Source organism: Antennarius striatus, chromosome 10 (genome assembly GCF_040054535.1).
Source record: "Antennarius striatus isolate MH-2024 chromosome 10, ASM4005453v1, whole genome shotgun sequence".
Lineage (NCBI taxonomy): Eukaryota > Metazoa > Chordata > Actinopteri > Lophiiformes > Antennariidae > Antennarius > Antennarius striatus.
The window spans coordinates 17880196-17896834 of NC_090785.1; the positions used below are offsets into that span (position 1 = coordinate 17880196).

Here is a 16639-nt window from a genome sequence, read left to right on the forward strand (position 1 = left end):
CTTGATTGGAAACAAATGACTTCAGGGTCAAATTTCTCTTTCTTTACTGCCTGTCAATCACTCTGAAATGGCCCAAAGACTTCCCTCCTCGTGTTATTACAGCATCGAATCGGCACAGTTTCCCTGTTATTTCAGCCAACACCTTCAAGAGGATTATGTTGACGCATTATCAAGCAAATTAACAAAGTGGATGGATGGACAGCGCAGTAATCACTGACAGGGTGATCACAGGTTAACTCAACAGTGCTTTTCAACCAGTTTAACAAGCTGATAACTTTGATAAGACAAGAGCACAAGTGTATATTGAATTTTAAGCTATAGTTTTATGCTTTTTATTTTATAGTCTGAGATATAAAAACTGAAATGAGGAAAAAAGCCAAACTCTGTCTAACAAACCACCCAGCACCACCTCCAACACTCACTGGGTCGCCAATCCACAATATCTGTTTGTTTGTCTCTACAAACTAAATATATAGTTCATTAGGACATGTACCAAAGAGAAGAACATGCTTTATCCTTACAAGATGTTAATTTCAGAAGACTTTCTAAACTGAGCGGCAGAAGCGCTGCTCTGTCTGACTTTTGGGTTGAACCATGTCGACAAATTTACTTCTAAACGCCACACACAGCTGAAAGTCTTCCTTAGAATTATGTTTTCTTCTGTGAAAATATCAGGATAATGGGATTAAAGAATATATCTTTTCAATAAAATAGAATAATTTCTCCATAAAAATTCCGAATTGTGACACACCAGACAGTTTTAAACACCTTTGATTTTATGTATGTTTGACATCATTTAGTACATAAGTCTGTTATCATCAATGTGATATAGAATCTTGTAATATTCGTAACATTTTTAAATAGAAAATGAACCTTTTAGCTATAAGTGCTTAGCATGTGGACATGAGTGTTTTTAGAAGACTTACTTACAACACAGCATATAGTTTGATATTATTCGAATGGGAATTAAATGATGCCTTGAGTCTTATTTCATGTGATGTGTGTGTGTGTGTGTGTGTGTATGTGTGTGTGTCTTACTTGTAGAGCAGCAGGTGTGGAGTTCAGACATCCTGGTATGAAAGTAATTTGTCTAATTGAAAAATCAGGAATTAGCTGGGAGTTGAACTGATTGTCCCTCGCAGCCACACATGGAAATGACAGACAGTATCAAATAACCGGCACAGATTGAGTGTGTCTGCAGACAAAGGCCGGGCTGTTTGATAGCAGAGCACCTGACTGCTCGCTGAAACACGGGGCATCCCCTGCCTGAGCTCCTCAATTAACTCCTTCCTGCTATTTCCACGTCTAGCACGCATTAGCTCACCACCATGCACGGCTATGACAAGTAAATTGCTGTTTGGTTATGACCGTTTGTCGGGAAACAGGCGATTTCCCTCCCGCTTTGCCTAAACCGCTGTTCCGAGCTGTGCTGAAACGGAGGGAGGAAGGGATGGTGCAGAGTTGAGTCCGAGCTGAAGGCAGGAATTATCACATCAGTGGCTAAACGGGCGTGCCTCCTTTGGTATGGACCAAAAAAACACAATTATATTGGCCCATAGTAGCAAAAAGTTCTCATTCAGGACACAAGAATTCAGTTTTCTGAAAATCTACCACATGTTTCTGAAGGTTTTTACACAGCAGTATTGATTTACTGTTGATCCTGGACCAATGTCATGACAATGACGCGACTGCTTCAGCATACTTTAGAGGGAAGGGGGCCTTAGTGCAATCCCGTTAAAGACTGTGCCTAATAAAAGCCTGCAAAGACTAACCTTTTCACCCCCATGCCTCTCTGATTAGTGCTGTTATTGGTAATAAAGTACAGGAGTGGAAACTGGCCACCTGAATCCTGGCAGCTGTTACTTTCTCTCAAATAGAGACTTGATGAGTTCAGGTTTTTAGTCGGGGGGGCGGTCTGACACTGAAGTCTGAGTTTAGAGTTTGAGAGACACAAAGCATGTTTAAACAAACATTTTATCATCACAGCATGTCCATCCATGTCCGTCCTGTCGCAACAAACACTGGAAGACCTCCAAGGACATTTGTGCATCATTTCTTATTCAAAACAATATCGTGTTGCACAGAAGAACATCAGCGTTTGTGCTCCGTAGAAATATGTACATTTTACTGTTTATACATCCTTTATGTATGTTAAAATAACATTTTGAATGCTGGTGTATGATATAAACAAAAAATAAGAAAAAATGCTTTAATGGGGCGCTTATGGTCATTTTAACATTCTCGTGTTCCTTAATATTCATGTTACATACCTCAGGTCCTATTGCTGATGCTCTTTGGTAACATTATATGAAGGTTTTAAGGCAAAGTCCACATTCTGCTCTGCTCTAAAAGAGCTCTGCTCTGTGGCCCACATTGAACATCTACATCCTGTCTACGTTTCTGATTGCTCCATGTTGGGCCTGTTGGAGAACACGATGTGATCTGCCTCAGGTTGAATGTCTATGCTAGTAAATCCAACACAATGGACAAAACAGTCTCCACATCTACAGTTCTGCTTTTATTGCTCCTGAGAGTCTTGCTTGAATAAGATTCTCTGTTTTGTTTTTTTACAGGCCGAGTCTGGATGTTGGGTCCAGCTGTCAGAGGCAGTGGTTGGTGGTGGGATGCCACGGAGACTGCCTCAGCAGACAGCCTGCGGCGTCTTCAGCTAGTTTGCTGTGCCGGGATATAGCTGAGAGTTGGGGGCTTAGGGGGAGGCTGTAGCGGTAAAGACAGTAGGGCCCTGCGCTGTCAGGGAGGTGAGGGAAGAAAGAAGGTCCCTGAGGGCCGATCGGGCAGTTGAGGGGGAAGAGACAAGGGGAAGTTCCAGGAGACCTGTGCAGACACGGGTCCCTGCAGTGAGAAGCTTTCTTTGCCTGCAGCGCTGAGAGGAACTGGAGGTCCGTCAGAGGAGACAGCGATGGCAGGCCTCTCAGTCTGTCCGCCCCCAACGGGGAGAAGGCTCTACCGGGCCGAGGCGAGTCGGGCAAGGTGGTGGAGGTTTTTCCGTAAAGAGGAAAAGCAATGGCTTCAAGAGCTACATCCTGGCAGGAGAGCGCAGAGACGGAGAATGGGTGGATGGATGAGGAAGAGGAGAGAGGGAGGAGAGTCTTCACGCTGCTGGTCGGCGAACTTGAGCCGCCTGTTGAAAACGATACCAGATACTTGAATCTTAAAAACAAACTGGCCTGTAGGTGAGAAGCAAAAACAAGGTTTGGCTCGGCACCTTGGAGCTGGATAGTGAAGGGCTTCAGGTCCAAGCTGAGAGGGCCTCTCCAGGGATACGACTCCAACAAGCCGTCCAGAACTCCCCTACACACACAAAGACACACACACACATACACACACGTACTGTTAAAGCACTACAAATGTTATTCGAGAGGTGTTAAATTCTGACGAACACAGTTCAACTTCATCTGGAGGTTTTTATGTGGTGTCACGTGTCAATGCTTGAACCTTAAATGCCTCTTGAGACCTTTAGCAAAGACTTTTCTGACCTGAGACAAGTGTGTGTGTGTGTGTGTTCCATGAGGTGTTCCATACCTATTCCTTCCCGGGTCTCTAAAGCCCTTGGCGAACGGGTTCCTGTCGATCTTTAGTTTTGTAATCTTGCCCGGGAGAGAAGGAATAGACATGAGTTAGAATCCACAAGTCAACTGTTGACGTGTTAAGCTAACGATGTTAAGTTAACAATGAGGTCAGTTTTACAATTGCGTGGAGAGCAGCAGAGCTCTCCCTCGGGGTCCTCATCACCCAGCAGCACCCAGGGCGATCAGCCATGTCAAACAGAGCTCTCCGAGGTCGTACGGTTTTATTTGGTGCTTTAATGGGTTGTGGACTCCAACGCTTGGCCCAGTCACAGCTCGTTATTGAGTTTCTATAATAATATGCTCGCTGATCGTAAAATGACCCCTGATGAAGAGCTGGCAGTCACCAGCGATGGCTCTGTTACTGGGGGAATGGTAGCCAACGGTGGGGTCAGCTCGTCTGTACAGGAATGCTCACACCAACTCAGAGCAACTGGCCCCACATAGAAAATTGTAATTGTGCTGTTCAGGAGACGAGATGTTGATTTGATCTCTGAGAGACAGTCTGACGAGCAGGTGAGTCTGAACAACCTGTTTAGAAGGGAATGATTCAGAATGGAGCAACATTTCCATCTTAATTTGGGTGTTAAACATGCTATTCTGTGTGCACAACCACTGGGAAGATGTAATATTTTCTACCTTAATATTTATGGCACAAAAAAGATTTAGGACTTAATACAGAAATTTAAAAAAAAAAAGTTTAAAAAGCGAATAAATATATTGAAAATTTTGTTTTCTTCTGTGTGTCACAGAACCCAGTAGTTTCAAAACTCTTTTTAACTTCTTGTGTTTTGCTGTTGTTAAATACTCTACGTCAGGGGTGTCAAACTCATTTTCACCAAGGACCACGTCAGCATAATGGTTGTCCTCAAAGGGCCAGATGTATTTTATACATGTAACTAATGTAATGTAAAATAAATGTAACTACTTCTTAATGTTAAATAACTCTGAATTTATTACTTATTCAAGTTGAAGTTGCACAGAAAATAAAAAGTTTGTTTCTCTGTTCTAACATAAATCCGTTTATGAAACTCACGTAACTCCATCAATCAACGCTCAAACTATCCCACAATTACTGCATTCTGGGAAATGTAGTTTTGCTCAGAGCACACCTATTTATTTTTAGACCCTTCATGACCCTTCATGCTCTCGTGGGCCACATAAAATGATGTGGTGGGCCGCATTTGGCCCCCGGGCCTTGAGTTTGACACATGTGCGCTCTACATGATCTGTTTCAGGTTCTATGGATTCAGTTAAAGGTTTTATAGGATCAGATAAAGGTTCCGAAAAATCACTTAAAGAGTCTTTAGGTTTGGTTAAATGTTCTTTAGGATCCTTGAAGGCATCACCTGTTGGTTCTGATAGGCTGTGACCGTGGTGAACTCCGTCTCTGGGAAGGAAAAGCTGTGAACTCCTTCGGCAGGCAGCGACTGTATCTGTGACAAGTCCAGACGAGGGTCGTGCTGGATGATGTGCACTCGTGGCTTGTATTTATGCATTGACTGAAGGATTATCTGCATGATGGGATGAAGAGCATGTTTTCAATTTTACTGTACATGTTAGGCCTCCATTAAAACCTAATTATTGTGATAAAATATAGGAAATAAAAAACATCCAGAGCCAAAGCTTCAGTTAGTTGAATTCATCAGATTATTTTTCTTAATCCACCAATTAATTGTTTTATGTTTGATATGTCAGATGATGGTAAAGAAATAACCATGCTAATTCCCTGAAGGTCAGAGTGATATCATCAAATTTATTCTCTTGTCCAAAGATATCTAATTTTCTATCACATAAAGGGAAGCAACAAATCTTCAGAGATCAGAAAATGGAATCTGACATTTGACCTTTCTACCAGGAAAAAAAGACCTTTATAAAAATGAAATTAGCTTAGTTGTTGTCCTTAATGAACTGATTGAATCATCAATTTTTTTATTTCAAGAATGTGTTTGATAATTTCAAGATACACAATTTAACTACAAGAGGTGATAAAGGAATAAAATTGAATTTTGAACAAAATACAGTCAAAATCATCAAAACTTAGGAAAACCATTAATAGTATAAAAATGGTTAAATACAGAATAAAATGTAAAATTGCATAGGTTAAAATTGTACTACTTTTTTGTTACTACTTTTCAAAAACTCAAGAAATATTGCAATAACAACAACTAGTGTCAAAACTACTAATATTAACTATTTTGTTCCACTATTTTAAATTGATGTAAACAAAATTATCAGTGAAATTATCAGTTTGTTTTTTTGAAGATAGTTTAGCAAATACAAGAGTATGACAGCTGTGGAGTTTTTACCGATGATGATGAGGTAAAATAAGTAATATGCGCATTCATTTAATATGCAGGGATTTGGTGCCAAAACCCTGCATATTATATATCTTTGGCGTTAAGTCACAGCTTCCGTAACTCAAAACACTACATCAATAAGGCTTAAACTCAACACGAGTTCTGCAGATTTCCAAAGGCGAGTTAAGGTGGTGAACTGACCACAGCTTCAGGGATTATGGGTCTGTTTTAGAGAAGCCTCAGCTGTACTGCAAAACTACTTTCCTTCATTAAATGGCCAAATATTGAATCCTCCCAACACGCAAATTTCAGGTTGGTTTTATAAACACTGGGATCATGTGAAAAGCCTCCCAGCAACCACATCTGTACATCTCTGAACCTTTAGGAAGATCTGCAGCCCAGAAGGGATTTCCACTTCCTATATCCCTATAGACATACAAACTGTCCTTCTAAATACTAAAAATAGTTTGATGTGTCTATGACAGCGATCTGAGCACTAAAGCAGCCAAAGTTTGACTAAAAACAAACTCTGACCAATAAATTCCAGCTGATGTGGGCTTTATTAAATTACACTGAGTAATATGTGGAAATAATTTAGGTATTTCTTAATTAGAACTACAGACATTAGAAGGCAGCCCACAATAATTAAGAAAAAAAGAGAAAGAAACAATAAGTAACCTCTAATATTTTTCATATTTGCCCCACCTGTTGAACTTTGTGGTCATTATCAACAGGAAAAAAAAAAGAAAACCAAAGCAGCACATGCTCAGACCTACATGCCCCTTGTCATCCATCTCGTTATTGGTGAGTTTGACCCGATCAAAGCTGATGATCTGACGCATCCACGTCTCCCCAGAGCACGGCGAGTCCGTGTGTACGTAGAGCCTGGGAGAGATGCAGGAATGGTCCGTGTTCCCAGCCACCATCCACTGCGAGCTGTGGTACACGTACCTACAGTGTTCATGGAGTGAAGTAAATATACCAATGTGAAGATCACGAACGTGGTTAATGAAATATACACACCTGTAACGCTTGGAGTCCACTGGCATGACGTCCATCGCGATGTAGTACTGTTGGCACGGGTCCAGATTGCGCACTTTTACGCGCACCGAGGGAAACATTCTCCTACCGAGGTGAAACAGAAGAAGCTCAATGCATTTTTTAATACATGGAAATGACTCGTGTATTTTTAACCTTTAATAAAGCAGGTAAAGGTGTTTAGTTAACACGCTTTCACGCGTAAAAACACCCAGAAAAAGACCCGGAACAAGAGTTTAAGGCAGAATAATAAAGTTCAGAGGCGAGTTCAAGGATGCCGAGGGGGCATGAGGGCAACTTCACTGCTGATATTTACAGCTTCTGTTGTCCATAATTGGATTGAATGAGATTTAGATGTTAGACAACTCGTTTTATGAGGGGGGAAAAAAAGGAGCAGAAGACTGGCGACCTCTTGACAAATAGAGTCCTTTGAAAGTAAAGATTACTGTAATTGAATCCACCAATAATATCTCTGTCATATGATTTCATTGGATAGCCTTATTTTTTGAAAAACATTTTAATTTCGTTCGACAAAATTTCTCAGATTTCGGTCGACCTCACATCATCTCACATGATGCTGTTAACTTTTTTACATTTCATTTTTATGTTCTAAAAATACCTACAAAACAGAGAAAAGGACTGCAATGATTTTTCTACATGGAATTTCGTTCTAGAAAATAAATACAAGACTTCTAGGAGGATATGTTTTATAGTCATCGACACATAAATGTTTCCCGAATTCAGCTAAAAAAAAAAAATTGACAGCTCTGCTTTTGATCGAACTGTTTTACACCGATCGACCCGCACCACGCAGCAGTTATAGACTGTATATTATATCATGATTCATCTCATTTATGGTGGCTTCTGTAGCTTTTATTCTAAAGAGAAAAAACGAACAATCATGTCAGACAGAACTAATGTCTGATTGTACATTCATTTTCATCCTAAATCAATGATGAGACTGTCGGGTCTGCTTTTAAACCGATTTTTTTTTTAATTATACAGTATTTACAGAAAGAAATGAAGAGTTTTAAGATCATATATTAGTATCTCTAATTTGGTTTAAGTCAGTGTGTACAGTTGTTACTGTTTTGAGGAAACTCCTACAAAATAACCAAATTATTACGACCAATAACTGCCTGTCAAATTCATATTGATCCCCTTGCGTTGATTAAATTCAATAAATACCTTTGGAGTTTTAGACAGAACCAGGAATAATCCGGCCTGAATTTGTCCTAAATACAGCAGCTGCTAGTCTTAAAATCCACATTGTGTACCGGCCAGCCTTGGTGATGATCATCTCGGTGCCTATTTCATAGAATCTCTTCCACAGCTCGGAGCCCTGAAGCTCCACCCGGGCCTCCCTGCCCGGGCGACAGTCGCTCTCCTTCGACCGGTTCTCCTCTCCGTGGGGGTCAGCCTCCTCAGCTTTGGTTCGCTCCGGGTCAAAGGAGGACTCCTCTGTCCTCATCGGTGTGGAACCTCCATTCTCCATCTGACCGACTGGGTGCTCGTTCAGGCCTGTAACGTTGTAAACACTAGAATGTAAGAATGAGCTTGGAAATAAATACAATTATGTGACACTCTGGTCTTTATAATAAGACTTTTATAATCATACATTTGTCATTTCATATTTTCAGCAAAAATCCATCCATAAGAGTTTGATATGATCGTATTGTTTTTTTTGTTTTTTTTCAACTGTGGAATATGTAATTTAAAAGATGTGTACAGGTAAAATTAATAAAGTTCTACAAGTTTTTTTTTTAAATGTAAAATGCGTGTGAATAAACGGGGATGTCCTTCCTCACCGGTGATGATGTTGGTGTCGCTGTCGGTGTCAGCAGCTAAACCTGCTTCGTGTCCCTCGGATACTTTCATCCTCTTGCTCGGTTTCCCGACCAGCGACTCGACCGAAAAGGCGTGAGCCCTGGAACTCAGACCCTGCATCTTCGCGAAAGACGCCGAGACTCCCTTGTATCCGTTTAAAATTGTGTTTCCTCCACAGGTTCGTTCTTAACTCTCCAGGAAAGGACGGGGGGGGGGGGGGAGTGAAGGCGACCGTAGGAACAGCAGCCCCTCAGAGAACTCCTCTTCTCACACCGCTCCGTGACGCTGCGTAATTGATCCAGTGAGTCCCCCACGTGTTCGCGCCCTCAATCCAAAATCCTTGATTGCTGGCACGCCTCTCCTCGGCTACAGTATTTCCCTTTCTCCCCCTTGGAGCGCTCTGAGTCTCTTCTTTTCCCCCCTCTGTCTCACAAAGTTAGTTCCCCTTTGCGCGTCACAGAGGGGAGGGAAATGCGCAACGTGTAATCCTCCACATGCGCAAAAAAAAAGCCCAAACAAAACAAAACTCATATTCCCTCATTAAGGAGTAGATACAGTATCACCTTTATCATTAGCTATTTAATCAATAGCTACTAGCTACATTATTTTTTTTCTAAAAACTTTTGAAACTTATCAGTAGTCCTTGTGAGCAATACAAAAGGGCGCAAAATGAGCTAAATGAGAGGTGGAATTAGATGCTAAAGAGCTCTTGAATTCGGTTTATTTGTAATTTACTAAAGATTTCCACAAACTGACAAAAACTCATAACTATTTCTCATAATGTTAATTAATAACAGATGATATAGTTACAGGGCTCTATGGTCTCAGGACCGGTGCTACCGGTGAATGAGTGCTGACTAGGATGAGCATTTATTTCACGCTTGGTCCCATTTTGTAGTTTAATAAAACAGAAACGTTTACAAGTTTAGGTATTAACTCATAAATACAACGAAATAACAATAAAGTCCTAAACACATGATTTAAATCTATGTGAAACACCTGATTTTTTTTAAAGCAAAACTCAAATTTTGAGCGCAAACCAAACTTTTAGGTGACCTGCGTTTTCCATGTTGCTCTCCTTCATTTTGACATCCGACAGATAAATGTAGAAAAGGTTTTAGAACACGTCAGGGAGAGTCCAGAGACACAAATATTTAAGTCTTTCAATTGGGACCATCTGGAACATGGAGGTGGTTGTTTTTGCTGGACTCTAATGGTTCTCTAACTCATCGTTTGCATCTTCTCACACGTAGACACGCAAAAGAAACGTGCTGGTGACGCACAGCCCTCACATGGATTTTCCACCAGTTGCTCCTGATGGGGAGGTTTTCAGAGGTGGGGCTGGGGGGAGGCCAGATGGAGGCCTGACAACGCCGCTTACATTTTACTTTGAAAGGTTTTGGTGTTGTGGCTGACAAATGTTCAGCTGTGTTGGTTCTTATTGCACATTTCTTTATTTCTAACTACATGTCAAACACATGCCATGCTTCCATACATGCTGTACAGTATATTACAGTATTGTGGATATTTAATGTAATATTATAATCTGAAGAGTAAACTGTGGGATGAATGTAGTGGAATGAAAACATAACGTTACGATCATCAATACTTACAAATAGTAAAGTAAGTGTGTGTGTGTAGATAGATTTGGTGAGAAACTGCAGTGACCTGTAGATATTCACCTTGTGATGATGGGAAGCTGAACTGTTGAACCGTTGGAGTGATGATTCCTTGGTTTGAAAAATATGAAGCATCTTACAAGTCATCATCATATCCTTGCTTTTTGATCGCTCAGCAAATGGAGTCATAATTCATTGAGCATATCCAATTCAACCAAAGTATTTGGAGGTGGGAGGAAGCTGACCAACTCAGTCAGAAACTAAACAAACATGGGGCAATCTCCACACAGAAATGCTTCAAGTGAAATCAAACCAGACACCTTTTTGTGATGCAACAGTGCTACTCGCTGGTGTTCTGATTGTGGTTTCATCAAGTGGTCCATCAGGGTCTAACAGGGCTCTGGTCTCCCAATTACCAGGATTGGCTGGTGTTCTAGTGAGCACCAGTCCATCAGAGTCACAGCTGGTGATTTACCTATGGGTTCTGCTCCGCCTGCAACTCGCTGCATAATCAGTTTCTCCACTGGGATCACATACGTTTCATTATTAATGATCTAGAGGAGAAAATATACATGATAAAACTATTTAAAATAAGCATTTCCAAATGTGGTTTTAGTTCTGTGTGGTTCCAATCAGCAGCACAGGGCTACTGTTTTACATCCTTAGGATTCAGACATGCTCCACAACTAGCATGAGATATAGCAGGCTCTTAGAAGCCATGTTGCTGAGAAAGTTCAGGATGACACAGTGACTTAAGCGCTAGTAAAATGTCACGTGATACCGCGTATGCGCGTTCTATTGGCTGACGGCATCCCAAAGTGCGCTCGGTTCCGTGTGTCTCGGATTCACATGAGACACAAAAGTGCTTTAAACAGTCGATAAGAGTGTAGGAAAAGGTAGTACAGATAGAAGGTGGTTAAATATCAGTCTGAGGAGGGTTCATAAACGTTTAAATTACTGTAAATAATAAGATAAATAGTTTGTCGCTCTATCGCAGGATTTATTAATCGCGTGTGGTTCCTGAAACGCATTAACTGCAAAGAGCATGGGTGCTACTGTAAAACATAAAATGTGCAGTAATCTTTCTACACTCATAACTAGAATATTTAAGTATAGCTATCAGAGGGAAAAGTGTAGAGAAAAATTAAAGCATTAACAAAAATAAAATAAAATATAATTTAATAAACCAAACACACAGCAGCATCATTAATAAGAAAACAAAAAGTCCTGTTTCGACCAGACTGCAGTGATGATCTGTTGCACTTATTGTAACAACTTGAAAATGAACACTCAGCCAACAAGTAGACAAAAAAGCAAAACAATAAGTGTTCTATAGCTAATGAGGAAAAACATTCCGTTTTATAGTAAAGACAAAGTACTTAACATCCATCCAATTAGACTCACTGCATCCTCTTCCACGGTTCACTATAGAAGTGGAACATTAAAGTTTAATTATACTGTATGTACCTCCACAGCACAAGTTGCATAGGACACACTATTGACCTGCATGCAATGTGGGCCTTTTAACCCAAGATTATAAAGTGGAGTTTGTCAGCGAACGCTTTCACTATCTTACAGTTATTTATTTGCGAAGCAGAGTTGATCTCAGTAAATTAAAGTCTGTGAAGTGGTCTTTCATTGCGATAGAGTCCTCCCCCCCACCCACAACAACAACAACATGGAATTCTTAAAATGATCCTGTGTGATGAAAACTGGAGCGTGCACTTAGAAACATATACTGTAAATCATTTACATTTTTAGATGAATCCTCAAACTCAAGGGAATGTTTATAAGGCCACAGAAGTAGTCGCGTTAAAGACACCAATCCATTATTCAGTCGTTACTAGTGCCGGTGGGCCCAGAGGGAAGATTCTACCTACAGTCATCAGAACGAGTTGGAGAGGAAGACTGAGATACCATCCCTAAGAGCGACTGCTAACCGATTCAGATGGACAAACGTGACTGACAAAACAAAGAAATGGAGTCATACGTCAGGTTTAAAGACTGTCTAGTTTCTATTGTTTTATGCTGACAGGAATCTGACAAAATGCTTGGCAGATCTTGTCTGCAGTCATCAAACATTCAGAATGAGAATGAGTTGAGCACAAAGAGAAAATGGACTAGACAAGTTTATGAAAAAGATGGACAATGACTCTTTGGAGTCATGTGGGAGACAAACAATCATACAGTAAAGACAAATCTAAAAATAAAAAGGCATTTTGTGGATATATGAGACGAGAAAAACATTCATACACAAGTTACCTTGCGGCAAAGTATAAAGTTGGAAACTGGGCAAATGAGAATACTTGTCATTTCAGCTCTCATTCATTCTCGATGTGCTGTTTTGTCTTCAGCTACGTCCAAAACGTTTATATTCAACATAATAAATGGATCTATAAGGGAGTTGTTCTCACAAATTGTAGTTGTTTTACTCCAAGCACCATCACTTTCTGTGATGAACTGGAATAAGTTTACATTTTATCTTAAGTCAATCAAATTCTTCATTCTTATTTATACAAATACACAAGTGGATCAATCTGTGTTGCAGTCATGCAACAAACTAAGGAAATCTTAGCAAAATAAATTAAATACAGTATTAAAATATTTCTTTTGCGCCAGATTAAGTCATTATTATAATTGTTGGTATTATATCTTTATACCTTTTACTTCATGTCAGTGTAAACCACAAATAAAGATCACTAACAGCATGTATGTGGATCTGAGCAACAGGTACTTTTATTCATAGAAACACATTGAGCTATAGCAATATCGATTACGTGCCAATAAAAATGTGCAATACCAATGTACAATAATAGTGTGTGTGTATGTGTATGTATGTATATATATATAATTTCAACAGCAATGCAGCAAGTTGGAGAGATATACTTTTTTTTTAAGATACATTTTTAACTTAAGGTAAAATATTTACTTTAAGGTAAAATATTTCTCCAACTTGCTGCATTTCTGTTGAAGTTAGCATTTCCTATTTTAATTTGAAGTTTTTCCTCGTCTCCCGTCCCCCCCCCCCCCGTCTTTGCGGTGCCCGGTGAGGGTGTGCGCCTGTCTGGTTCTCATAAATGCAGAGATCAGATGCAGAACGACGCACAGAGGAAAACTGGGCCGTAATGACAGCTCGGGATTATTACATTACTGCTCGACATGAAATAGATCCGCTTTACACAAATAAAACTCAGCAAAGGTTCTATTTAAAATGTTTTTTAATCACACGATGTAATTGCTGGGAGGAGAAAACAAATGAGGACTGTGTTTACGGCACGGTTGGTTTAGTTAGTGATGGAAATCTCTTGACAACAGCCGGGAAATGGAGAACTATGACCAACCGGAATCACATGCTCTCTGTCATCAGAACCGGTTTGAGCGCCGAGGCCTGGATTTATGTTTATTCTTTCCCCAACTCGTCGTTTTCTGTCAATACTGTAACAAAAAAAAAAAAAACACACAAAAAAAAAGGTGATGTCTGTCTTTGCGCAGTGAAATGAAAGACACCCGAGAACGATAGAAATAGCCTGCGCGCTGCGCGCTGCGCGCAACTCTCCAGTGCCAGAGATTAGTTTTCCATGTTGTCTTCAGCGGTCAGCTCATAAATCTTCATCCCCGGGATTATAAAATGTCAGCCAAACGATGTCTGGCCCCCGTTGAGCACAACAGGAAGCTGCAGTTTTAGAAATTCTTAATCCGCTGCGAATCTTTTTTGTCGCATTCAAGGATGTTTTGGCGCATGTGTTTCCTCTTATTTCACAAAGGCGCACGCACGTCGGAAACAGGAGACCCAAATCCAATTTGGTGGGAGCCTCGGGTTTCCATTAATGCGGAAGTTTTGCAATTAGGTTTTCCGATCATTTTCCGATCAGCCCCCCCCCCCCCCCCCCCCGCGCTCCACCGATGATTTGCGCATCCAGGATTTTTTTTTTTTATTATTGATACACGGATAATTGGTTCGCAATTGGGAGTTTCGTTGTGTGTGTTCTCACCCATCCCGTGGGTTGTGAACGTTTTAGGGGATTGACAGGGAAATAGTGAATGTTTTTGGAATGTTTTTTCTGCTTTTTGTTTATTTAAACATTAATGTTGTCATGACAAACACTCGTGTGAGCGTGTGTATGTGTGTGTGTGTGTGTGTGTGTGTGTGTGTGTGTGTGTGTGTGTGTGTGTGTGTGTGTGTGTGTGTGTGTGTAGCTAAGGGACTAGTGCCCAAAGAGTAATCATGACCATCCACAGGCGTCTGTCTGTCCTGTATATGTGTGCATACTTAACTGTGTGTGTGTGCATATGTTATTTGCATGTGTGTGTGTGTGTGTGTGCGTGTGTGTTTATAAACAGGCCTGTCTGTCTGTAGCTCAGTGCTGAGTAGATGTGACGGCCCCTGATGGTTTGTTTTAAGTCTGAACCCAATGTAGAGCTGTGTGTGTGTGTGTGTGTGTGTGTGTGTGTGTGTGTGTGTGTGTGTGTGTGTGTGTGTGTGTGTGTGTGTGTGTGTGTGTGTGTGTGTGTTTCTGGGCATTGGCTGCTGGAGCGGATGCCCACTCATTGCCAAATGTCAAACTTTCACCAGCCGATGGCCTTGACATGTGGAGTGTTTGAATACGCTGTGTGTTGAACACACTTAGTGTGTCGTGGCACTAATGGCTTGTGAGTTCTCAGGCAGGAATGAAGGCTCACCTTGAAAACACACCCTACGCCGAGACAATGACGTGCTAATTGTTTCCAACAGGAGTCACTCCAGCCTGAGAGCCTCATTTTGGGCGAGGTTTGTTGTTTCCCTGTTGTTCCTGTGTGTTTCTGAAGAAGTCAGTGGAGAAGAGGAGAGCAGAAGCTGAAAGCGTCCAAACATCTAAAGCTTTCTGCAACATGAACAATTATGGAATGACAAATTCCTTCGACTCTGACATGTTGTGTGTGTCCCTCTCTGTGTGTGTATATGTGTGTGTGTGTGTGTGTATCACATCTGCTCCTCATAACTTCTGTCTTGTCCCTCTCTTGGGGGGGTACAGCTGTCTGAGGTCTCAGACTGTCGAGCGCCTGCGTGGATCTTCTCATGGCTCCTGCAGCAGCTCCGATGGGACGGTCGTGCCGCTCTGGTCTCATCGCTCTCTGCCTGGGGGAGTGAGCTGAAGGTGTCGACCAGCACGTCTTCATCCTGCCTCTTCATCCACCACTGAAAGCGATCCAAACTCTGGTCCCAATCACCGCTGAGGGATATGTGTTTTTAATGTGATTTAGCTGCTGATGACAAAGAGGAAGTCTCACACTGTGAACCACATTAATCTCATCTGGCTGCTGCAGCATTCTTATGCTGTAATCAATCTATCAGCTGATCAATCAATTTATCCAAGGTTAGTGAAACTGACACTAACCTTGGATAAATTACCACGCTTTATAGATGCATTGGTAAAGACAGTAGATGTTAGACCGCTGACGCAGTGTGAATACATAAACATTAGATCAGGACTAAAATCACATTTGAACAAAAATAAGGTAGACAAGACAAAAATATCAAAATATGATGACAATAGGAAATGTCTTATTGTCAAACAAATCCAGATACTAAATGGATTTAATGTTTTCTGTCTGTTGAACATCTGATTCTTGTAACGACACAGAGCCATGTTCATTATATTACAGTATTTTCCACGCTATAAGGCCTATAAGGCGCACATTTAATGAATGACCTATTTAAAAACTTTTTCGTGTATAAGGCGCATCAGATCTATAAGGCACACCTTCAATGAACGGCCTATTTGGAAACCTTTTCCATGTATTAGGTGCACCGGATTGTAAGGCGCACTGTTGGTTTTTGAGAAAATTAAAGGCTTTTAGATGCGCCTTATAGTGCGGAAAGTACTGTATTATAGAGAATATATAGAGTATTAGAGCTCATTCAGAAATACTAGAGATCAGACCTGTAGTACCTTATGAGCAGAGGGTTTATGAGACCCTCAGAGACAAACTAAACCTGTTGCTTCTGGTCTTTTCAGTGAATTTAATCAACTGCACGAAGAAAGAAAAATACTAGCATCCTTTAAAGATATCATCTCTCAGATCCTCAGGTAGGCTGACCTTTGTGACCCTTTGGTCCTGGTCAGCCCTGAGGAGACACATCAGCCAGTTAACCGTGATCACTTCATGACCTGCTTCCCAGTCAGCCTTCACAGATGTAAACGCTTTTCTGCGTCGCTATCTTTCTTCCCAGCACCTCTGCTCTTTGGGTCTCAGCTCTGGCTGCTGTGAGGAGCTGGGCACGAGGCCT

General features: G+C 41.0%; 1 protein-coding gene across 1 annotated transcript; it reads right to left on the reverse strand.

Annotated features, from left to right (window-relative positions):
• Positions 1-902: 902 nt before the first annotated feature.
• Positions 903-9126, reverse strand: tbx22 (T-box transcription factor 22). The gene is made up of 8 exons (XM_068325877.1): positions 8734-9126; positions 8203-8446; positions 6911-7012; positions 6664-6838; positions 4937-5101; positions 3544-3608; positions 3227-3312; positions 903-3142 (listed from the first exon to the last, which is right to left on the reverse strand). Exons 1-8 carry the CDS (start codon positions 8870-8872, stop codon positions 2601-2603), a joined length of 1518 nt encoding a protein of 505 aa, XP_068181978.1. The 5' UTR covers positions 8873-9126; the 3' UTR covers positions 903-2600.
• Positions 9127-16639: the final 7513 nt, after the last annotated feature.